Source organism: Pleurodeles waltl, chromosome 12 (genome assembly GCF_031143425.1).
Source record: "Pleurodeles waltl isolate 20211129_DDA chromosome 12, aPleWal1.hap1.20221129, whole genome shotgun sequence".
Lineage (NCBI taxonomy): Eukaryota > Metazoa > Chordata > Amphibia > Caudata > Salamandridae > Pleurodeles > Pleurodeles waltl.
The window spans coordinates 338,327,745-338,352,759 of NC_090451.1; the positions used below are offsets into that span (position 1 = coordinate 338,327,745).

Consider the following 25,015-nt stretch of genomic DNA (forward strand, 5'->3'; position numbering starts at 1 on the left):
GAAAGGGTAAAATTGGGTGGGCAAAGGATATGTGGTGAGTTGAAGTGAGGATGTAAGAAGGGAATTTACAAGTTTTAAGATAAAGTTATCATTCAAGTTCCATTTATACGTTGTGTATTATGATTAAGCAAGCCTGTCATAATAAATGGCCTTTTACACTACAACAAAGGGTGTCAGAGTATGTGTCCCGATAGGGGCTACGCGGGGAGCTGGACGCAGTCCAGTCTTTCGGCGGGAGCTCTTGGGCAGAAGAAGACGGCCCGATTTAGGATAGGCTGTGGCCAGGGCAGGGGAGAGTGTTAGGGGGCAGTACTTAAGGGGGTGGGACGATCGGCCTCTTCGTCGCCTGCGGTCACGCTGCGAGAAGGTTGGCCATGCACCTGCCCTACAAGGAAGCAGATGTGAAGGATGTGGTTGGAGGCAGTTTGTCAAGGATGGGGGGAGGGTTTATGCCAGTTTTAGGGCAGGTTGCTTGGTGCGGGCAGTAGATGGGGGAGGGTGGAGAGTCAGATGCAGGCTTGTCTACCCTTTCAGGGGGGAAAAAGAAACAGGTGAAGGATGAGACTGGGGGTGAGGCCTGAGTCAGGCAGGGGATAAGAAAGAAAAGGGGATGTGTAGGAATGAAAGGGTAAAATTGGGTGAGCAAAGGATATGTGGTGAGTTGAAGTGCGGATGTAAGAAGGGGATTTACAAGTTTTAAGATAAAGTTATGATTCAAGTTCCGTTTATACGTTGTGTATTATGATTAAGCAAGCCTACCCTAATAAATGGCCTTTTATACTACAACAAAGGGTTTCAGAGTCTATGTCCCGAACATTTAAGAATGTGTCTGTGCTTTGACAACATTGTCATGAGGCAGCCAACAAAGGTAGGTTTGTCAAGTGCACTTGTATGAGAATCAACACGAACTTACATGCTATGTTTTTAATTCAGACCTAAAAGCATAATTAATATAGCCGCACAGGTGTCCAGGATTTAACAGTTGTAAAAGTTATATTAGGAAGAAAATGGGGCGGTGCTTGCCGTTTACGTCTAATTCGTATGACGCCCGCCACGCATTTTGTTTTGTATATGAAGTACACATGCTACAGCTTGGCATGGTACATCTGTTTGTTATGGAGTTTGTTGCCATGTGAGTTTTACCATACACGGGATACATTTTACATCCATTATAAATGTGCCAAATTAGACTTGATCACGCTATAACAGAACTATAGTATAACTGATCATATTGTGTTATCCTGTGCACACATTCTATCCGCCTGTGCCCGTAATATTTTATACGTCAAATTTGCAAACAAAAACGGGTGCAAATTTACCAACTAGGTTGAGCAATAAATCCGGTTGAGCGTGACTAATAGACTGCCTGCTGCGCTCGCTTTACCAGAAGCCTATTTTATTCGCCTGCTTCCGGGGTCTGACGCAGCCCAGGCCCAGACAAAAGGTTCCGAGTGTGACGTCCGTCCACAGGACCGGATACACCGGGACCTCGGCCTCTCCTCCTCCTCTCTGCGCCTCAGGACGAAGCTAAGTGCTAATACATCACGATATGCGCTAGTGGAAATTACTTACTAGAAAAAAAGGGAGGAGAGCAACGGGAATTGGATTTTTTTTTCAGCGCGCGCTTCTAAACGTATGCTCGGTCTCCTCCCGCCGATGATAATGCTGATGCAGCGCATCATAAATATAGATGCTCACCGCACAAGGTCCATCTTCCTGGCAGGAGACATGACAGACTTGCAGAGCGGTTCCTCTGAGCTGTGTTCGGGTCGCTTGCTGCACTGTGCTAGTCATTTTTCTCCGTGAACGTTGCAATATGCATACTTTTTTCTGTTTATATTGTTGTGTGGGTGGAGACACAAGGTTGAAAGTAACTTCTAGAATTACATTTCCAGCTTTACATTGACAGCACGTGTGCCCTTGGATCTGTAACTTTGACGTCGTTTCTTTAAAATAGAAGTCGAATAAAAATAACCTTTTATGTATAAACATTACATCTAAAATCATGGTTTTGCACGTAGTTTTTAAATTAGTGTTTTAGTAAGAATAAAAATAATGGCATAGCTGCTATATATCTCCCTAACAAAAACATTGAAAGCCAATGTTTTTATTTTCAAATGCCACGGTTAAGGGGCCAATTCAGTTTCATGTGTAAACTCGCACCTGCACCTAAACAGGAGTTCCAAGTCGAGCAGTATTTAGCCATGGGCTAATTCACATAGTATCCCCAAGTGCAAATTACATAGCCCGCGCTATATACCCGGATATTTTGGTAATAAGGATCTTGACGGCAAACTGCGTGAAAATCCCATCTGAGTACCTTTGTTTGCAAATGACATTTCACAGAATTTGTACATTCTTGAAGGCCTTCTAAAATGGGTATCTGGGTAAAGTGTACAGTTAATGCCGGAGGCACAAGTATGATTGTGAAAAAATATAAAAACACATATAAAAAGTATAAAAGCACATGTTCACCTTGTAGGATATTTAGGCACACAAATAACACAGGTTTATTGCTACGCAGCTCAGAGGTGCTCTCATGTTATGGAGCTGGGCGAATGAGATGCATGTACCTGCCAGGATTTGAACCGGTTATTTCTGCAGTGAATGCATTAGTCCACTGAGCCATCAAACCCAGCCAGACTAAGATGTGTCGTGAGGATACAATATCAGTGCTTTAAATGGGCAGATACTGCCCAGTACTGAGTACCAGCACTTCTTTAATTTGAAAGATAGAGTACCTCCACTTCCCAGCACTGCTGCAGTACATTAAATGGGAGAGTAATTCCTCTCAGGAGCAAACAGGTACTCTAGAGTGAGTACCTGCACTCCTATATTTCAATTTAAAGCACTGAGCTAAACTGTGGTACTTTTAGGAGTTTACCATGTTGGGACCAAGTATTGGGGTGTACACCCCTAAAGTGAATGGGTTCCAACGAAATGTACAATGTAGGGGGTACAAATTCGTATCTGTGATACCAAACACATGCCCACTGCTGCCGCCCGTGTCTATTCAAAAGTGAGCTTTCCATTTTTATACGAGTCAAGCTCCTATGCAAGTGAGGGGTCCTCGTTTTACTGTGCCCAAGTCCCAGTTACAAAAGCATGAACACGTGGGCTGTGATGAATGTCTTTCACCTATGAGAGACCGAAATACTGTGCACATTCCAAAGAAATCTTTGAGAGGTGGAAAGTGGCTTAAAAAGAGATACAGATAAAAGATTTACTGACTTTGATATTAAAACACGTATTACTACAGTGTTTTGGTACTTCAATGAATAAATGTCACACGAGCACCCAGAATTGAGAAAGCAGCTGCTTATTATTTCCCAATTTAATGGTCCTGCATTTTGGCTTTGGAATGTGGAAATGGTTGGCTGGCCTCCACATAATTCCTCCCTGTGACCCATACATTACAAAACAATAAATGCAGTGGGGACATTTACCCCCAGAGCTATCCGGCAGATGTTCTTACTCAACATAGTAAGTCGATAAGAACAGGAATATCAAGGAAATGTATTTGGGGAGACAGAAGTGCGGACCAATTTCCTAAGTTTTTGGATGGGTGGAAAGTTGTCACTAAAGTTGAGAATTACTCAGTTTAGAGGTGTGTTCTCACCTTGGTTGCTAGCGGGAGCAAGAAGAAGATTTCAGAACCTTAATCTCTCTGTATTGTACTCAGTGCTTAATTTGAGTCATCGGTTGCTGGTGGGGCCCACCTGCACCGATTTGTTGGCTATGGCACTTATTTTTGAAACACACAAAGGGGAAAGACGTGAGATGAAAAACTATGGAAAAATCATCACAAAGGGAGAAAGCAGAAAACTGCAAGAGTGAGATAAAGGGCAGGGAGTGTCTGGTAGTCGATTAAAGAGGCATGAGGTGGATTCCAAAATACACTGCCTTGGTATTCAGCATGCTGGTGCCAGTTGATGGGCTTCTGAGCAGAGCTTTGGGTCCCGGCACTTATTCCTCTATAAATGAAATACTGGTTTTATTTATTTATTTATGCATTTTTATATAGCGCAAACATTATCCAAAGGTGTTAGAGAGCATTACATGGATCATAAGGTACAGGATCACATAATCTGAAGATGTTGGGGAGATCACTATGTAGGGAATAGAATTACATTATCCAAAGACGTATGCAGGTTAAAAACACCATACTGCCGTAGAGAACCCTACAAGAGGGTACATTCAGCCTTTTGCAAAACGGTACTAAAAAGAAGTGGACAGTAGGTTGATTTTTTTTTTGATTGATGCATGGTGTATGCATATAAATTAGCTTGGTGCATGCTGCATATTTGCCAGGTGCCTATGTATATGAGCAGCTGTAGTTTTGAAAGCCCACAGATCTCCATGATCTGCACCTATCAGCGAGAAAAGAGCAAAGCAGCTGGCAGATATTTCACTCACATTTTACAACCCTGCCTGCCATGCATAAATAGAGAAGTGGGTGCACATCGGCTCCCATGAGCAGCGCCCATCGGCTCCCATGAACCTTCTGGGCTTAGTGATATGGCCTGTTGATGCCAGCAAGCTTCAAAATCCAAACTAAGGTCACTCACGAGAGCAGCATTGACATATGCAGGGCTTAAAGGGACCATAGGGGCCAATGCTTACATATATATTTCCACCACTAAGTATGGGGTCTACAGTGTAGACAGGGTACATGGACAAGGTACACTTCTGTCCCATCGCTGCATTGAGCCTTTTCGTACAGCAGCACAGCCAGGACTACCACAGGGGAACAGAAGGTCCAGAAAGGGCAGGATATACTATGGAATCTACACCTGTGGCGCCCCTTAGCACACACCAGGAAGCAAAACTGCAAGCAGTTAAGATGCATGTGCACAAGTCAATCTGTGCACATGCATCTCATTTCAAATACATAACGTTTTGGCATGAATTTCTGCATGCACTAAATGTGCCCTTTTACTGATCAACACGTAGTGCACACAGTGGCGGGCGGTAATTTTAGGAGGGAAGGGGGGCGGGCAGCACACTCACACTCATGCATTCACACACGCACACACATCCATTCACAACACTCATCAACATTCAAACATACACTCACGCACCAAACATTCATTTAAAAAACACACACATCTTCACACACACACACACAACCCCTTCCCCCTTTCAGCCTCGGAGGTCCCAGGAGGATTGGGGCTGCTGCCTTCCCTCTTGGCTGACCTTAGGTCAGCTAGTGAGGGAAGGCAGCAGCCCCAACTTCGTCACAGAGTGGGATGGGGTCAGTGAGACTTCTGACCCCACCCCACTCTGTGACGAAGTGTCACTGATTGACACTTGCCCTGGGCATTCAGGGCTTATACCTGAAGCACCCAGGTCAAAGTCAATGGGTGATGCTTCCCCTCGTCACCGAGGGGAAGGGCCTCAAGGCACCTTTGCTGAGCTGAGGAGGTCACGCCCATAGGAGCTGTGACCTCTTCAGCCCAGCAAAGCTCAGACAGCCAGGAGTCTGCGCAAATCGTGCATGTCTCACTCCTGGCTGCCTGATCTGAACATGAATAGTGTCTGTCAGGCTGACCTTTGCGCAGCATGACAGGCACTCTTCATGAGGGGCAAAAGGTGGGGGGGTTCCCCCTCCGCCCAAAAGGACGGGCCGTGTCTGAGTGCGCATCATGAAAAAGACCATGTCAATTGGGCAAATATATCTTGCAATGTCAAAGACAATTAAGCACCTTGCTTTCCATTGAGTAATAATAGACTAAAAAACAAACCTCCTAGAGTGCTTCATGTAGACTTTGAATGTATTATGCAGATATCACTAGAATTTATATTTCACACCTACAAATAAACCATCTGTTTATGCGTACAGACGTTTGATCAGTTGCCGCATCCACGTCACACCACCTGTTTTGAAATAAACAGTGCATCAGCAGTGAAAATTGGACAGAAGAACCTAAAATGTTGCTGTTTTTTTCTGCTTATGATTTATTTTTTATTCCTCCTTTCAAGAAATAGGACTGTAAAAAGGACATTTTTGTATGCTCTAGTTAATGGCATGGTGCAAACGTGAAAACCAAATCCAGTGCACCTAGTGTCACCTTGCCACTTGCACATGATTCAAAATGTTCAAGCCTTTTGATCTATATTGTCATGTGTTCACATTGTAAATAGGTCACAAAGTCGTACAGAGCGCACAGCTGCTCTGAAGAGTACAGGGGCGTCTCTGCAGTGGCGGAGGGGTGTCACCCCCCGGCTGAGCCAGCATATAAAAAATAGCTAGCTATCGTTTTATTTTTCCACATTTTTCATCTGCTGGCTCAGCCAGCAGTGTGTACAGGGAGAGATGGGGCTGGGCCATGGGAGGTGAGAGGAGAGAGGAGAGGAGGGTAGAGTGTGCTAAGTGCGCATGCGTGTTGGGCTGGCCGTCTGAGGCACACTTAGGTTCCTCCAGCCCAGCTGTATATACAGCACAGACTGCAGGCTTGTGTCTGAGTGACAGTCCGAGCCGCTCAGATCATTCCTGTCACTGCTTCAATGTTATATTTAGCATGTAAGCAGCGCCAGGATTGCTGGAGAGCCTGTGCTGGTGTCCAAGCGAATGCTGGGACATTAGAAGAGGGGCGAGGCGGCTGGAGACGAGTGGCGCAATGAAAACTGTAAGTGTTTTTTTGTTGTTGTTTCCGCCGTCGAACAACCTTTGACAAATGCGGCGGCCGCTGCTGGAATAGTATCCTGGTGCTAAAGACCAATAGATGAGAGGAATACAATTATCGCTCACAAAAGCAGTCTTGAGTACTTCCTGAAGGAAGACTCTGAAACGAGTGGTTGGAGCTCACACGGAAGCTTGTTCTATGCAAATGTCGCTAAAAGGAAGAATGCGTGACTGCCCCTTCTGACCAATCGACTTCCACAAAAGAAGCCAAAGCAAAGCACAGTGCCCTAGTAAGAACATAGTGTTGCACTCTGGCCACAAAATACCGAGGCCCACTGGGAAAAGACCCCTGACAGTCCAATACTAGAGCTTTAAAAAATGAAATGTGCTTTTTCACAAGAAGCCAGTGTAAAGTGCTTAGAAAACGGGAAACTGTGCCTTAAAAATGTTTATTAATGAACCAAGTGGCTGCATTCTCAACAGTCTGGAGTCTCTTGATAAAGTAATCAGGAAGGCCCAGATAAAGAAGACTGGCATAGTCAAGCCTGGATGTAATAAGAGCATGCACAACCTTTCCCTAATGCACATAGGAAGAAACTGCAAAAATTTCTTCAAAGAGCGCAACAGACCAAAATAACTTTCGACCACTGTGGACACCAGTAAATGTACCTGTATATTACTGTAGTTTGTTGCTATGAACAGGGACAGGGCAGGGTTCACACTTTATAAATACCCTCAATAAAATAACAACAAATATTAATTGAATCAACCGCTCTTGAGATTCTGCATGACGAGGTATATTGCAGTAACTTTATCTCCAGTCAGTATGCAGTTAAAAAAAAACCTCTGCTGTAGGTAAAGATCGCCTTGCTAGGTATGAAAATGTAACCTGATTTAAAAAAAAATATATATTCATAAGTTTTCATGTAAATGATAAAACTCTCCGGTGTTGAGGGGAATTTTGAAATCAACCAGCTCGCAGTGATTGTTTGCTTATTATTACATCATGCATTATTTCTGAGGGTGTGGGTATGTTACGTTTTTATCTCTGCATTCCGATTAGTTTTATAAAAATGTACTGATATTAAGTGTAGAGGTGCAGTGGTGAATTTGTAAAAGAATAAGTGCCAGGGCCCAACGTGTTCTCTGAAGCTTGTCTCCAGCACTGCTGAACTGTAAGGTAGCTGCTAACCGAGAGTTGAGTCTTGATTCCATCTCATGTCTCTTCATCCACGACATACATTTCTTGTACCCTTTTTCATATTCGTGTTCATCCCTGCTTTTTCCTTCTGTCACTTATTTCACCTTTCTATTTTTTCTCATTACCCCTATGTTGTTTTTGGTCAAGCTCTTATGATTAAAAAATAAATTCTGGTCGATAAAAAGGAGTACAAGTGGGCCCACCTGCTACCACTGCCTCAGATTACGCACCGAGTAGGGGACTTGTAGTGAACTGTTTAACCATCATACAACATTACCATTTTGCAAAGTAAGTGTTTTCTTATTTTTGATCAGTTTTATGCTCACTACAAAAATGATCAAGTTATAGGACACCTTTACGTCCTTGATTCATATAAGCATCAGTGCACACTGACACCCAACTTGACCCTGGGGTTGGGCTGTGATCCATACCTAGAAGAACTGAGATAAATATGACATTATAGGTTACCATGCTCATCTGTATTTGTTTTCCACAGTAGTATGTATGATTGATCCACTGGTTCAGTCTCTTACCCCTGGAAAGACAATGCTTAGTCAAGGTTAACTCTGCCTGATAACACACCACACACCAGTGGCTCTGCCTGGGAGGAAGCAACTTGATACAGTAGAAGTGGTGTCAAGGTGTGGATACAATACAACCATTAAGCAGTGTCACTTCTCCATGACTGATGCTGCTTATGACTGTAACCTAGAATCCGATCTGCCAGTCTTCCCTCCAAAACCTGCCCAAAGCTGCACTTGTCAGCTTCACCCCATTATCTTCACTATGTTGATGGTCGTGTTTGGCACCACGTGGGGATAAAACACTAGCAATATTTAGGGAAAAAAGACAAACAATATCTTGCTTTCTAAAGTTGTTTCAAGCGATGTAGAAATCGAGGGGCAATTACATCTTCAATAATGGCTGATCTCATTAGTCTGCTTGGGAAAATAATTTGAATGTTTTCACTTAAAATCTTAGTGGAAGCCAGTGCAGAAGCCAACTATACCTGCAGACACTGACCCTCCCTTTTATCCTGGAAGCAAAAAGGACACAGAGTTTGAAATGACGGGGATAGGTGATTAAATGATAGAAAAGAGATTTTGATGCCAAGGCCTACAATTGGACATTGGTTGATCTGAACGTCACTAAAGGCATTTCTATAAGGTGTGACATGTTCAACAAAAAGAATACAAAGAGAACTGTAATGAGCAAATCAAGGTGTCTGATACGTTTTAGCATATTAAATCAGCTTAAGGCACATCTATGTCACAGAATTTGAACATTGGCACTGGTGGATGGCAAAATGCTTCATTTCAATAGGAAATAGCATAAGTATTCTTCTTGTTTACACGAAAGGTAGTTTCCCAGAACTGGGTTCCTGAGATGTCTAGGCAACACTGGTTGTTATTGAGAACATTAATTAAAAAGGTCATAATCACGATTTATACCTAACATTTTCTCCAAAAATACAATACAAATACAATGTTTGACACTCGATGTGAAGTTCAGTTAGTAGTTGGGCCCTGTTAGACATGGCAGCTCTTGGTGTGGTTTCCCTGTGCTTTTTGTTGTTGTTGCTTATGACCCCGTTTTTTGATCCTGTGCTGTAATTCGTGTTTGCTGGCTTTGATACTCTGGGCATCTTACCACTGCTAATCAGTGAAAGTGCTCTCTATCTAAAAGATATTCAAAATTGGGTTTCCATGATTGCCACATTTGATTTACTGGTAAGTCCCTAGTAAAGTGCACTATGTATGCCCAGGGCATGTAAATCAAATGCTACTAGCGGGCCTGCAGCACTGATTGTACCACCCACATGAGTAGCCCTGTAAATATATCTCAGTCCTGCCACTGCAGTGTCTGTGTGTGCACTCTTTGCACTGCCAATTTGACCTGGCAAGTGTACCCACTTTCCAGGCTCAAACCTTCCATTTTACTAGATGAAAGTCACCCTTAAGATAGGCCCTACGTAGCGCCATGGGCAGGATGCAGTGTATTCAAGGTAGGACATGTACTTGCGTGTTTTACATGCCCTGATAATGAAGTACTGCCAGAGGCGGTTTTCACTATTGCAAGGCCTATCTCTCCCATAGGTTAACATGGGGATTAAATATCTTTTAAGTGCAGTTTACCATTGGGGGCAGATAGATATGTGGAGTTTGGGGTCTCTGAACTCACGATTTAAAAATACATTTTTTGGTGAAGTTGGTTTATAGATTGTCTGTTTGAAAATGCCACTTTTAGGAAGTGGGCATTTTCTTTCTTAACCGTTCTCTTCCTCTGCCTGGCTGCTGAATACACATCTGGGTCAGACTGACAGTTGTGCTGTTTGTGAATTCACTCTAGACAGGGACACAAAGGGAGCTGAGGTGTATCCTGCATATCCTGATGAGTCTTCCTGACCTAGAGTGGAAGGGAGGAGCTGTCACCTGCACTTAAAAGGACTGTGCCTATCCTCTCACAATACAGTCTCCAACCCCCTAGGGTCTGTCTGGGGTATGGCAAGGAAGAGGCAGGTTATTGTACACTACAAAAAGTTTCCTTTGAAGTTTGCCTACTTCCAAGGCAGAAATTAGTATAAGTAGTGGACCCAAAACCCCAGAGCTTTAGATTACTTCTGGATCAAGCGGAACCTCTGCCAAGGAGAAGAGCTTAATGCTTGAGGATGACCTGCCCCTCTGCCTGTTGCTTTACTGTGCTGGGCTGCTGTTGCTGCTTCTGCCTTAGAGGTAAAGGACTGGACTTTGCTTTCTGAAATCCTGCTTATGAAGTTTCTCCAAGGGCTTAACTGAGCTTGTCCTCCGTTCTGAAGTCTCAGGGACATCAAAGACTTCATCCCCCAGTGCCTTGGCTCTTCTGCTGAGAGTCCTAACTTGCTAAGCTGTACCAAATCCTGTCCCTGGGCCCTTAGAAGTGGAAGCTGGTAACCTATGGGGAAACATCCATGCACCACTGTGTGGGCATCAGAAAAATTGACACAGCACCTGTCTCATGCCTGAAAACTGATACAGCGCCTGCCTAGCTACTGGAGAATCAACACAGTGCCTGATCTCAACACAGACACTTCGCACAGCGTGTCTGAGTTTTCCACGCATCGACCCTGGGCGTCAAACCCTTCAACATCACCACACGGACCTGAGGCAGCTTGTCCGGGCACCGACGCATCCCTTCCCTGTAAGGAAAGAATTGATGCATCACTTGCCTGGTGGAGAAAGAACCGACGCACGACCTCACTTGCAAGTAAGGAATTGACGCATCGATTGCTTTTCCGATGCACGCTCGCCCGTGCAGCTTTATTTTCGATGCATACCAGGTACTTTGTGATAAACCAAAGCATCCATTGATTTCTATGAATTAAGACTTTTTTTACTTTAAAAATTCATATCTTTGCTTCTGTATGTTGGATTTTTGTAGGTTTGGTCTTGTTTGATGTAGATAAATATTGGCTATTTTTCTAAACTGGTGTAGAGTCCTTGTGTTATGTTTTCACCGTATTACTGTGTGTTTTTGTACAAATACTTTACACATTGACTCTGAGATAAGCCTGGCTGCTTGTGCCAAGGTACCAATGGGGTGAGCAGGCGTTATCTGCTCTGTGTATCTCCCTTACTCTTACTAGAGTGAGGATCCCTACTTGGACAGGGTGTAAATTGACTGCCAACTAGAGACCTCATTTCTAACATGGCTGCAATAGAAAATCCTCCATTTTGTGGAGAATGCAAATTGCAGGAACCACAAATCCTTAGCATTACATTGGTCAAACAGTGATTTATATCATATTTACTTCATGCATTCTCTTCTTAGTGGTGTTTGCTGAAATAGTTTGCTAAAAAGAGAATCAGTCTTTATTGTTCTATTTGTGACCGCAGGTTGATTTCTAGGTCGGTTCCTGTGAAGAGTGTTGCCTGCCTCTACCATATTTACTCATGACTTTGAAGGTAAGAGTGTAATTTTCTTTATAGTGAGGCAACGATAGTGTGGGGATATCACCACATGGGAAGTGATCCTGAAAGATATATTGATGAAACATGATAGCAGACCCCTGTCGATGGGACAGATGTGTGAGCTAGGAAGTTCCCCACAGACAAAATAACTACATTTTTAAGTTGAGTCTACTAGACAGCCCACATGCTATTTGTTGTGAGGCATATTGAAATGTATGAATAATGCCCTTCGATGGTGCACTCCTTATTTAATCCGTATGATCCACTTATTCCTTGTTTGTGTGCAAATGGGTATCACCTTCTGGCCGTAGGTGTGAGTTCAGTGTATGAGGTTGCACCACTGCATTGAATAGTGTGCCCTTGGTGCACTAATTTGATGTCTCAGACCCGAGACTTAGCCTCCTTTTAAAATTTATCAACCAATATCCTGCATGGTTTTAATCATTATGACATCACATATCACGAATAATCAATTGTAGTTCCAAAGATTATTTAATTAACATAATTCCAAATCACATCCTTTTTAGTTATTTATCCATCCAATGTACCAGCAGACTTGTTTAACAATCCCAATGCATTTCAAGCCGCTGCCCTTCATCAGGGGAAATCATCTGTAACAGAATACATAGTATATCTATTTTGAGGAAACAAATAGAGCCTGGGATAATGAAAGTAAACTGGATATCTCTATGACCACTCCAGAACAGTGTAATATATGTGCATTAATCAGAGAAGATCATGCTGGGCATGCCGGCATGAATCATAGATGATGACACAATCTTGTTAAGAGGATGTGCATCGCACATATGTATCAAATAGTGAAGATCATGCTGGGAGTGGTGATTCAAATAGTTAATAACGACACTGCATTATATTATCTGGTGCTTGTGATATGGACAAATTAAATGTTGTGCCGCGTGTGAGAGTATTCTGTTTCAAACCGGGTAGAATGAGTGCTTTTCAGCGGTGGTGAAGGTGCCTCCGAGTTTCCATGTTTGACGTGCAGCCAATAAAGTCTATGAAATTATACCACTGTGAGTCCACAACAGATCTTACGTGTAAGTAAGCGTGCTTATGATATTTATGACTATTCAATAATGCACCAATGAAAATATTGCGTAGCATATAGCTATAATGAGAGTGTACTCCACGTTAATAAACCCACCCATGTTCTTTGCCGTGTCTGAATTCAGACTCTCCCGCCGTGTATTCCAGATGCTGTGCTTCATGTACTGTTTGAACGCCGCTGAAATAAATGATGGACAGACAAAATTCTTTGTGTGTAGCCATGAAGCGCCCGCCATGTTTGAACAAAAATTTTGTAGTGTGTAAAAGTGGTGTGTGTTAATGTCCCATGTAATTGTGTATCTCAATGAATACTCAAAAGTGTTGCCTATGTAATTCATTCTGATAGCGAGATACAATGGCTGCCTGTTAGTTATTCCCCATTTGCCAAAATGAAAGTATACAACTTTTGGTATAAGCATAAACCAGCATGTATCTTTTGGTATAAGCATTAACCAGCATGTATAACATTGATCTGTGTTCCACATGTATTACATCAATCTCCATCGGTCTGTCCAAATTACAGCTCCACCGAACTCATGGAAGTTGCCTCCATTAACCAAAGAATTATATATAAGGATTATGAAAAAAACCTAAATTCAAGTCTGCCATTCAGTCCTCTAGGGGTTAGGGTGTCCAGTTTTTTTATGCAGAATAATTCTCTGTGTAACAACAGTTTTTTTATGTCAACACCTTCCGTGGGGTATATGGCATCTAATACAAAAAATCTGGCAAATGTTGTGTTCCATCAAGTTGAAATGTGCTGCAACCACAGATTTATCATTCTTTGTACGTATGTTACTCGTGTGTTCTATGCCATACCCCCTCTTATCCCTCTTGCATAGGCATTAAGAATAATTAAACTTAAAACAGACCCAAATTCCAGCTAGATGCCCAAAATGTCAGGAGAATCAATAGTTAACTGTCAAACACAATAGTTCAACGTTGTTTTAACCCAAGTGGTTATATCACCTGATGGCCTACCCCTCTCACTAGGAAGAGCCTGAATAAAATAATGAAGGTATCCTGACCTGTGAATCAGGTCCAAAGCCGATGTCTCCTGGAGAAGACATTTGTCAGATGTATCGAAAAATTTGCTTGCAGGTTGGAAAAGAAACCTTAGACCTCAAACCTGCAACATTCCAGGAAACAAGGCGTGACCCAATATGTTGTGATGCCATTAATGATGTAGGGGAAAAAAATGGCCTAAGTGACATCTACATTCATACATACATTCATCTACATTCAGGATATCTTTTGATGAAAAACAATTGGAGCGGAGTAGATAGTTGAGGACAGAGCCAGCCATGGATATAGATTTAAAACCAGAGACCATCAAGGAATCAAATACACATGAGCTACAAGGAGTGGTTTGCTCGCCTTCAGTTACAATGACAGGAACATAGATGAAGGTTGTTTTATTTTTTTTTACATGCAAACAGTGCAACGCTTGCAAAACAGAACTAATATGGGCAATTACTTCTCAATATTACATGAACAAAACATACAGATTAAGAAACATATATCCTGCAATTTGGATTATTTTTTGCATGCATCCTGGTATTTATATGTAAGAAATGATACCTGGATAGTACCATTTATCCAGTAAGACAATATATTCTTCAATATCTCAGGGCTATTAATCATGGGGGCCATCATAATCTAGCTGTGCAATATTTTGCCCAGTACCACGGGAGCAATAGCAATCTCCTCAATTGTTTCAAATTATAGTATAGCTAAGACTAAAAGAGAAAGCAACAGTAGATCAAACCATAAATTATCACACTTTTCCTTGCGCATCCTAAAGGGAGTATTTCACTACCACTTCGTAATGGGGGCTACGAAGTTTGAAGAGGTTAACCAGGTACTGATTTCAGTAAAGTGGATACCATTGAAGAACAAACCCTACATATATATAAAAAATATATATATACACATATATATATATATATATATACATATAAAACCCTATATATACTTTTTCCACCAACCTATCTACATGAAAAAATTTCCTAACAGATTGCAAGGTCTTTCTCAGTTTAAAGACTCAAAAGGAAGACATACCATTCTTGAGAGAGTTTATCTATATGGTCGCCAGGAATCTTCATCAACATGATTGTACCAAAGAAGAAGACTATTTCTTGGGGGATTCACTGATCAACTTTTGATAAATGACTGAGCTAATACTGTTAAATTGTCCTTTCAGAAGGTCTAACGCAGAATTATTGTTGATTGATGATGACATACCTAGAGGTGGGCAGAACTTGTCGAGTTTCTCTCCGTGTAATTCTGTTGAGTTACATGAAAACTCTGTGAGATTCCACTGAGTTCTGCAGATGGGCAGAAATTGGCATGTCACGCTGCTCGCACTGATTTTTAGTGCCAGTAGCTTGTTCTGCCCTGAGAAATCAATGTGAATGGCACCATGTGGCATGCCAGCGGGGTGCTGCTGCTTGAATTGATTTTGCTGCGCTTAACAACTCAAGTGACAGCTTTCTCACCTCCGTCGCGACCATTTGTGACTATTACCAGTGAGCAAATCTCACTGGGTGCCCACCTAGCACCCAGTAGTTGTGCTAGGGGATGCCAGTTCTTGCTCGTGCTCATCATCGTTCTGCTGGTGAGCCGCACTCGATTAAAAACTCCGCCACATGGCAGTTGGCAGAATGTGGCTGGTACCCCATGTTACAAGCATAATGTGGAGTGGCCAAAATTCCACCAACTTCACCGGCAGCGGAGAATTTATTGCCCACTACTGAATGTAACATGTTCGATGGTACTTTGCAGCATCTTTCGTTAGCATGTACACGAATACAAAGGTTTAAATGCAGCACTTTTACAAAAGTAGTGGATTCGTCAAAAAATTATTTTTTACATTCAGTTCAAGGAGAGACGAAAATGTTGTTCTTACCTCCTGCTTGATCGGTTTTCAGGTATCTCCAACGATCTGTAAATGGAAAAGAGATGCACAAAGGTCAAGGGACAGCAATAAATTACATTAATACACCTTACAACAGCTTCCTGGTGTATTTTTTCTGTTACCCCTTAGGCCGAAATGTCTACAGTGGAAAGACGCATACCTAATTATTTCCCCAAACATATCAATTGAAATTTAAAGCTAAAGTTTTAATTTAAAATAAATAGCTTTTTAAATCACATTATGGTAACTATTAATACTTACTACTAAGAACACAAGGGTTTATTATTGGCTTGATGGTCCGAACTCCATTACAAAAGAAAGTAAAGTAAGGGCTGGAGAGCTGAACTCCAGGGGGTTTAACCCTCCAAACCATTACTCCAATTATTATTGTTCTTAACATGTGAATGCAGAATCTGCATGCACTATGATGATAAAAAGCAAGCTTGCATTGAATATTTAGTTTGGAAATTGATTATTAACCCTTGATTCCAAGAGTCTTGATTCTCATAATGTATAATCGTGTAAGAGTTATCAAACACGTTTCACTCTGGCACGTTGAGCACACAAGATTTCTTTAGGCAGTTTAATAATATACATTATTTAGTCTAAGTGTGTCCTATATTGTGCAGTCACAATAGAAAAACCAAACAAGTTTATGGGGGTTGGCCAAACAGTTCCAATTACAGACCCGTCAATTTATCCATACACTCATCCATCTGTGTTTTCATTTGGGAGTACTACATAAGAGTACACATTACACAGGGAATTAAATACCTCTAAGTGTACATTATAAGGGCGATGCAAGTCCCCAAGGAGTTCTGTGACGATAAAGAAACGTGAGATCCTTGGACGTTGGTTCACCAATATGCTAGAGGTAATAGAAATGACACCATACACCTTTTGACTTTAATGACATCACACGAATTGTGTTCATATAAACACTGAAGTTGAATCTACTGAGGAAGTAATGTCACATCACCTTAACATTGGTGACATCACAGTAATCAATACTGCTGAAGTTCCATAATAAGTACATAAGTAAAATAACACAAACAAATGTCTATTTCAGATTTAATCTAAATTAGGCCCTCTTGATAGATTAAAGCGCTATATTAATCAACATAACTTATGTTACATGGTTATATACTGTAGGTCCTAATACAAAATATATTTATGTATTCTGTTGTGGTCACAGATGCCTAACAAAGGCTTCTGCAATGTACCAGCCGCACTTTCATCGTTTCTTTCATAAATTGATATCAATGTAAGTTGTTTCAAATATCTCACGAGAGGCTCCTCTCATGGAGATTTGCGAAGCAGCTTCTGTATGCATTTGAGCTACTTTAGGTCGACACTATCGGCTCCAACTCTCCCTTTGCCTATATTGCTATTAGGGGTATTTTACAGATAAGCTGACAACGCTTTGCTTGCATTTGTCTCGTAACAACTACTGTTATGGTTCCTTATCTGCAAAGCCCAGGCCGAAGAGGTGACAATATAAAACAATCTCCTTTACACACCATAAAGCACTTTTAGTCCACTACAATAAAAGATGATTTGAAAAATGAATGGACATTGGTTGCAAAGGTGTTTTGTCTTTCGAATTAATCAATTTCCTGGTGTGTAGAGTTCCAGCGCCTCAGCAACATCCTTCAAAATGCTTTATATTGGATTAGATTTGTGATCATGCAGGAGCCTTGCAAATCACCACACGCCCAGGACTTTAAAAAAAGCTTAATCTGTTTACTGACTGAGTGTTTATGTTTAAATGAATTACTCCAATATTCAGGGACACCCTTAATCACTAATGAGCAATTGTTACTTTTACTCGTCTTTAATGACTAAGTGATTGTGGGCACCAAAGTTAAACCGATAGACTTAAGTCCCTCGTGATCAATGACTGCCAGGACACAAGCCACCACAGATCAAGCCTAACACAAAACCGCAGGGGATTATCTGTTATTGTATTATATTATGGTGTAAACTGCACGTGGTGCACAACTTAAGCATTCTTCGAGCTACAATCAGTAGTGCCACTCATACACAGCTGCCAGTCATGTACTAAAGTTTGGATACATGTATGGTTCGATAGAAATATCAAACAAGCATTGGTAACGTCAACAGGTGTGTCTTATAAGTGAAGGTGTCTTTACTGACTGGTAACTTTAGGCACTCAGTTATCAATCATGCATGTATGCATGCTAACATTCGTCCTTGCACTCACGCATCTATTTATCCACCCACTGGCTCATTCTTGCATTGACACACTCACCCAGTATTTCCTGTTGAAAGCTACACCTAATGGTTTTGCCAATGCTTGTTTTAAAGGTTTTGCTATAGTATGGGCCCAGCACCAAGGAGATGCAGAGTGCTTAATCACCCTTTGCTAATTTAAGGAATGACACCTAAATCATATAGGATTGCTAGAGGCTTGTTTACTTCAGCGAGATACCCCGAGTGTGTAATTGAGGGATTTTGCCTCAATCCTCGTTATTACTAAGCCTCTGCTGGACTTCACAGTGTGAAGAGTGGGTTGTAGTAGTCCTCCAGAAATGACAGGTTTGCAGCCAAAATAAAAGTGTCATAATTCCAAAATCCTTGCACTCACGCCTCTTCACAACATTCTGCACCATGTTTGTGATTTTTTAGACACAAACGAGATAAAGAGGCCATAGTCATTGATGGTAATGCTTCAAGATCAGGCAGAATAGACAAATTGAAAATTACTCTCCATTGGATCCAAAGTACTCAGCCAAGCAGAGAGGAATACTCACATCATGGTTGAGCTTGACAGCAGGAACAGTACTACGGCAATAACTCAGTAGTGGAGCATGACATAATTGAACCCTAATAGAAGAAAGGAACATGGGCCTGCTGGTCCCATTTGGTTCACTGTAGTGGACTCTTCCACCCTTGGGCCCTGCTAACACGACACCTGTTACACTAATGACAGCTGACTGGGACAGAAAACGTCACAGTGCATAAGTGCTCTTGAAAAGCAAACAGGGCTTCAGAAAAAAATGAATCAAACACTAGACGTTTGTGAAGTCATCAGTCCTGTGTCTGGCACACCTGCCATCCAACTGGAATAGCCCAAACTACTTCCAAAAACCTAAACCCAAGCCAGAAACGTACTACTTCTCTGACCTATCTCTCTTCTCTCCCCCGATTTTCTTACCCACAGTATTTCCCCCCACACACTTTAAGCTTTCGCAATGGAAACACATATTTTACTTCAGACTTAATACATACTGGATCGTAATATTTCCAAAACATCAGTTGCACATGCAGTTTTATAAAGCTTAAAGTGATTGGGACGCAGAAAGCTCTGGGTGCTAGATTACTTACCCAGGAGCTGGGTGAAACGCATTCAGGTTCCTGTTGTCTTTTACCTTGTCTGCCAAAGTGAGGTGTGCTTTCTAACTGCGCCAGTATTTATCCTTTCACCACAGCATTGTTAAAGCAATCCAAGGTAATTCATTGAGAGAATTCCAAGGCCCTTCGCATTTCTGCTGACCTTTAAATCTCGACCCCACGCTCCAAAGACATCCTTGGATGTCTGGGCCTCCACTTCACGGTTGTTCATGGGCCTGTGTTGAAGGTTAGATGTCATCTCCTGCCCTGCCCAGCTAAATCGCTCCTCAGGTCCACATTCAAGTGGGGCATTAACAGTATTAAACATATTCATATGTGGTGCAAAGAGACAACCTCCAGCCAGCTGTTGAACAACACAGAACATTTTGAGGCATCTCAAGTGACCCTTCACCTAATTTCTACTAGATTAAACTTAATTCACAACACTTTCTGCTGCTGATACAACACCGAGTCTAGTGTGGACATCTACACTCGGTCCTCCTGTGCCAAGACTGTGGAACTTGTTGAAATGTCAGAATGCACTGAATGGGTTACTAAAGAAATGGATCGCTCTCTCCCAGAAACACACCCTCAGTCTAACTCTTAATGTTGACAGCTTCCCGCCGCTTCTGTTACACACAGCTTTCTCCTGCCCTCTCATAAGCCACATTTTACTAAACTATAGCTTCATTCAGCGACCTTCTAACTGATAGGCCCGTTTATCGGAACAATATTTCCAACTTTTGATGACATATTGATACTTACTTCAGCTGTACAGTCACGATAGTTTATGTATCGTATCATCACCCTTACCAAACCAGCCACACAATCCTGTGCGTGACCAGAACACTCGAAGACCCAGAAAACCGGCAGTGCTTCAGGGCCACACTAAAAGGCAAACTGGGCGATACACAAAAGCCAATAGCAAACTCTTGGTTCTTCATGGATTATACAAACATATAAATGTTGCTGTCAATAATTAAAACATTATGCTAGTTCATCTCAGCCACGGGCCCTACTTTGCACTCAGCACAGTGATCATCAATTAAAAGAAATCGCACTGGACACCGGCCATCCTTGTTTTTGCTGTTTGCTATGCTTGCTGCATTCGCTCTGCGTGCTCCGCAGGTGCTGCCTCCGTTGCATTACATTTTCTCAGAATAATTAGGTTTTTCGCATGGTACCCACGAACGAGTTATGATTCAAACGAGCAGCGTCCAAAGGGAAGAGAGCCACTCTAAATTAGGGTATTATCTCAGAAAAGGGTTTCTGTTTATAAGATATTCATCCATTTTGGCTCATGAAAATTATGACTCATTTTTCCTTGGGTGATTTTGTTGCAAATGACTCTAATAACCATCTTTATCTCACCACTATAAAGCGCGCTAGTGGCTCGTAAACTCGTGCAAAGAATCCAAGAACTGAAAATGTGTCTATTCCGAAGCAGGTGACGTCCAAGCTTCGCTAGGAGCAGCATTAGGTGTGCGGGAGATGTTCCACATAATTACTTTTGGATTTTTTTGACCAACCCAAAGGAAAAAGTGCACACTCATATCCATTCCAATGGTGCGGGCAGGCAGGATGCTGCATGAGTTGAACGCACAGAAAAGGCCAACCCCTCGCAGATTTAAGATTAAATTCTACTGGTGTGCATTCAATAGAAATATGGACATTTGTCTCAAAACATTTATTTAAATCGTTTATTTTGCGCATGCACATAGCTGGACTTTGGCTCACATTTGAGTGCACTGGAGAGCACATACATCGAAGCAAAGCTGGCATAATGCCTAAGTACAGCAGCATGAGGAGGAAATATATTCATAATGGGTGCCTACAGCAGAGACTGGCAGTGGGAGGCATTGCAGGTGGGTGAGGGTGATAGGCTAAACCAAGTTAAGGACATTTGTGACACCTTGTAAGATCTCAAGGCTGTGCTTTTCTTATCTGTAGTGGCTCACCATTAGATAGGTTCAGTCTGGTCTGGCGCAGAGCCGCACACTAGGTTACTGCGCACCCGCACAGCAGAGTACCTGAACCACCCTCACAGAGTGGTCTCACCTGCACCCTATAAGAATGTTCTACACAACCCCTAGATTTTAACATAAGGCATAATGCCCCCTTCCTCTGTCTATACTAAGGAGGAGAGTTTCCAAAGCGCAGACTGGTGCTGCATGGCCCCTGACTCCGTCTATGCCAGGAAGCTCTATGAGCCTGTTTCGGAATGTAAATAGCCCACCCGAAGTCATGGAGGACCCCTGGTGTTGGACTTTTTTCCTTATGCAGGGGCACCCCCACTATTTTTGCCTCCTATTTTTTCTGACCTGTTGCTGTTGGCTTTTGAACTCTGAGCACTTTACTACTGCTAACCAGTGCTAAACTGCATATGATCTCTGTGTAAATTGTATTGTTGATTGGTTTATCCATGATTGGCATATTTGATTTACTAGTAAATCCCTAGTAAAGTGCACTAGAGGCCTGGGCCTGCAGCACTGGTTGTGCTACCCACATGAGTAGCCCTGTAATAATGTCTCAGACCACCCACCACTGGAGTGTCTGTGTGTGCAGTTTTAAACTGTAAATTCGACTTTGCAAGTGTACCCACTTGCCCTGCCTAAACCTTCCCTTTTCCTACATGTAAGACACCCCTAAGTTAGGCCCTAGGTAGCTCCAAGGGCAGGGTGCAGTGTATGGTTAAGGTAGGACATATAGTAATGTGTTTTATATGTCTTGACAGTGAAATATTGCTGCATTTGTTTTTCACTGTTGCAAGGCCTGTCCCTCTCATAGGTTAACATGGGGGCTACCATTAAACATGATTAAAGGGTAGATTCCCTTTTGGAGCAGATAGATATGTGGAGTTTGTGGGTCTCTGAGCTCACAATTTAAAAATACATCTTTTAGTAAAGTTGATTTTGAGATTGTGTGTTTGAAAATGCCACGTTTAGAAAGTGAGCATTTTCTTGCTTAAACCATTAAGCAAGACTCTGCCTGTCTGTGGATTCCCTGTCTGGGTCAGTTTGACAGTTGGGCTGGTTGCACCTCTCACTAGACAGTGACACAAAGGGAGCTGGGGTGTAGTCTGCATTTCCTGATGAGCCATCTGTGCTAGGAGGGAGGGGAGGAGTGGTCATTCACACCTGAAAGGGCTGTGTCTGCCCTCACACAATGCAGTCTCCAACCCCCTGGGGAGTGTCTGGGGCCTGGCCTGGGCCAGGCTGGATTTCACAATCAAGAGAGACTTCCCTTTGAAGTAAGCCTACTTCAAAGGTCAAAATAGGTATAAGAAGGGCATCCAAGACCACAGACTTAGAACACTTCTGGAAACCAAGCGAAACCTCAGCCTGGAGAAGAGCTGAAGAGCTGAGGAAGAAGAGCTGCCCTGCCTGTGACTGTGCTTTGTGGAGCTATCCTGCAGTTGCTGCTTCTGCCTGTGCTAGAGGACAAAGACTGGACTTTGTGTTGCCTTCCTGCTTGTGAAGATCTCCAAGGGCTTGATTTAGAGCTTGCCTCCTGTTATTTGAAGTCTCAGGGACAGCAAAGACTTCTCTCTCCCAGCACCTGGAGTCCCTGGAGAGACTCCTACTCTGCCAAGTGGTGCCCATCTAGTTCCTGGGACCCTGAAAGGAGAAACTGGCAGCCCAAGAGTGAAAAATCCATACACCGACCGCCGTGCGGGGAAAAGATTGACGCAACTCCTATCTGCGGCTAAAAAATCAACACGCCGCCGGCTTCACGCCTGCAATGCGACCCGAAGATCGACGCCCGGGGCTAGACAAACAGCGCACAGCATCGCTGGCAGAGGCTGGCGAGATCGCAACCCACGCTGCGTGGTTTTCGGATCCTCGTGCGGCTAGATTTCTGATGCAAAAAACGCTGGGCGTGTAAAAACAACGCAAGGCCAGCCTGGACCGAGAGTGCTGACCGGATCGATGCATCGCTCTCCTGCGGAGAGAAGAAACTACGCACGCCGACCTGACTAAAGGAGAAACGATGCAAGGTCTCGCCCGTGAGTGATATCGACTCATTGCAAGTCCTTTTGGACGCACACTCGCCCGTGCTGGGTTATTTTTGATGCACCGAAGGTAAATTTTCAGGCGAACAGCGTTAGTGTGTGTTTAAAATGACATGAAGACTCTTTTAGCATTTTTAGTGACAACTTGACTTGTGTTTTGTGGATTTTTGTCGTTTTGGTCTTGTTTTGTTTAGATAAATATTCTCTATTTTTCTAAACCTGTGTTGTGTCATTTTGTAGTGTTTTCATTAAGTTACTGTGTATGTTGGTACAAATACTTTACACCTAGCACTCTGAAATTAAGCCTACTGCTCGTGCCAAGCTACCAAGGGGGTAAGCAGGGGTTAGCTGAGGGCGATTATCTATTACCCTGACTAGAGTGAGGGTCCTTGCTTGGATGGGGGTAACCTGACTGCCAACCAAAGACCCCATTTCTAACATTGGTGATCAGTGGTTGGGATGTGACTTGTATTTGTACTTGACATACAGTGAAGTGTACACTACTGTTTTGTGTTCAGACCACTACGTGACCACATACTACTTGTCTTGTGATTCTGCTTTTTGTTCTCCGATGTCCTCCTGGATATATTTTTGATATCTTGGGACTCTGGTTTTGGGTTGTGAAGCCTTTGCAGAATGGAAGTCAACTTCTGGCACCTATTTATCTATAAAAAGTGGCAGTTTAAGCATTCTGCAATCCAGAAGGAAGGATCTTGAGTCAGCCCTGTTTCAGTATGAGTTGAAACGTTGTCAGGTAACACTACCAGATTAGTCTAAGAAGGAGGACTACTCTGAGGAGGATGGCAGTGGCCCTGAGGAGTGAACAGAAATCGATGATTGGCTCCTAGCTCAAATATAGAGCCTATAAGAGCTAGATGCAGAGCTTGAGAGGGCTGAGGAGAAGAGAGCCTTAGCCCTGGAAAAAGAAAGGTTGGCAGCTCAAGAGCTGAGCTGTGAAGAGCTGAAGCTGAAATCCATGAGGGCTGAGTCCCGTTCAGATGGTGGCAGCACAAATCTTGTATCCATTACTGCTGAATAAGTGCACATGCCCAGAGATGTGGTGCCCACCTTGAAGGAGGGAGTTAACACACACCAGGAGGTTCAGGGGTATGAGGTAGCTCCAGTGATGCACAGGGTACCTGAGGTGGATTGGGGAACTGGCATGGGGAGTCATATTCCTACTGGTGGGCCGGACACTCTACTAACTCTAGGTGACAGGGAGAGGGGTTCCCTCCCCAGGTAGAAGTCCGGTTATGGAGTGTGAAGACATCCCAGAAGAGTGTGGGTTGAGTGTCAGGGACAGTCAGGTACTGTCTCACCACTCTCAGGAGGGCGATGTGGGGTACTTTTTCAAGGCTGAGTCAGTGGATGGTTGGGTGGAGGGCAGTTTGGTTAATTCATGCGATGGGCTGAGTGATGTAATTGCTGGAGAGCATATGCCTAGTCCTTATTTTCCAGAGCTACGCCAACACCAGGTGGAGTGTGAGTTCTCTGACCCCAGGGAACTTACACTGGAGGCAGACCTCTGGTTAAGTACCAGAGAGTCTGAAGAGGCATATGGGGGTGCTCCTGAGGGGAGTGGTCTAGGTATTTCCTAACCAGGTGAGGTAGGGAAGGATTGCAATGTCCCAGGTAGGTCCCAGTGTAGTGGGATGGGTGAGGGAGCCCATGTCTGAGGGAATGGGGATAGGCTGAGGCCCAAGCTGCCTGAGATCCAGTCCCAGGTCCTGGAGGGTTCCATGAGGGAACACCAGGAGGGGAGTCTAGCCTGTACCGTAGGGCCATATGCTGACGGAGACCCAACAGTGTCAGGAGAACTTGGTGGGGGTGGCTGTAGCCAGCGCCGCACCAGTTCTGGTGTCTGGCAGTACCACTCCTAGTGAGGGGGTGC

At 43.1% G+C, this 25,015-nt stretch overlaps 1 protein-coding gene across 1 annotated transcript in view; it reads right to left on the reverse strand.

Moving 5' to 3' along the window:
- The window catches only part of CHST8 (carbohydrate sulfotransferase 8), a 1,378,704-nt gene that overhangs the window by 349,532 nt on the left and 1,004,157 nt on the right, over nucleotides 1-25,015 (reverse strand). The window contains exon 3 of the mRNA XM_069216491.1: nucleotides 15,750-15,785. Coding sequence (XP_069072592.1) covers nucleotides 15,750-15,785 — 36 coding nt within the window. The remainder of the gene's footprint in view (nucleotides 1-15,749; nucleotides 15,786-25,015) is intronic.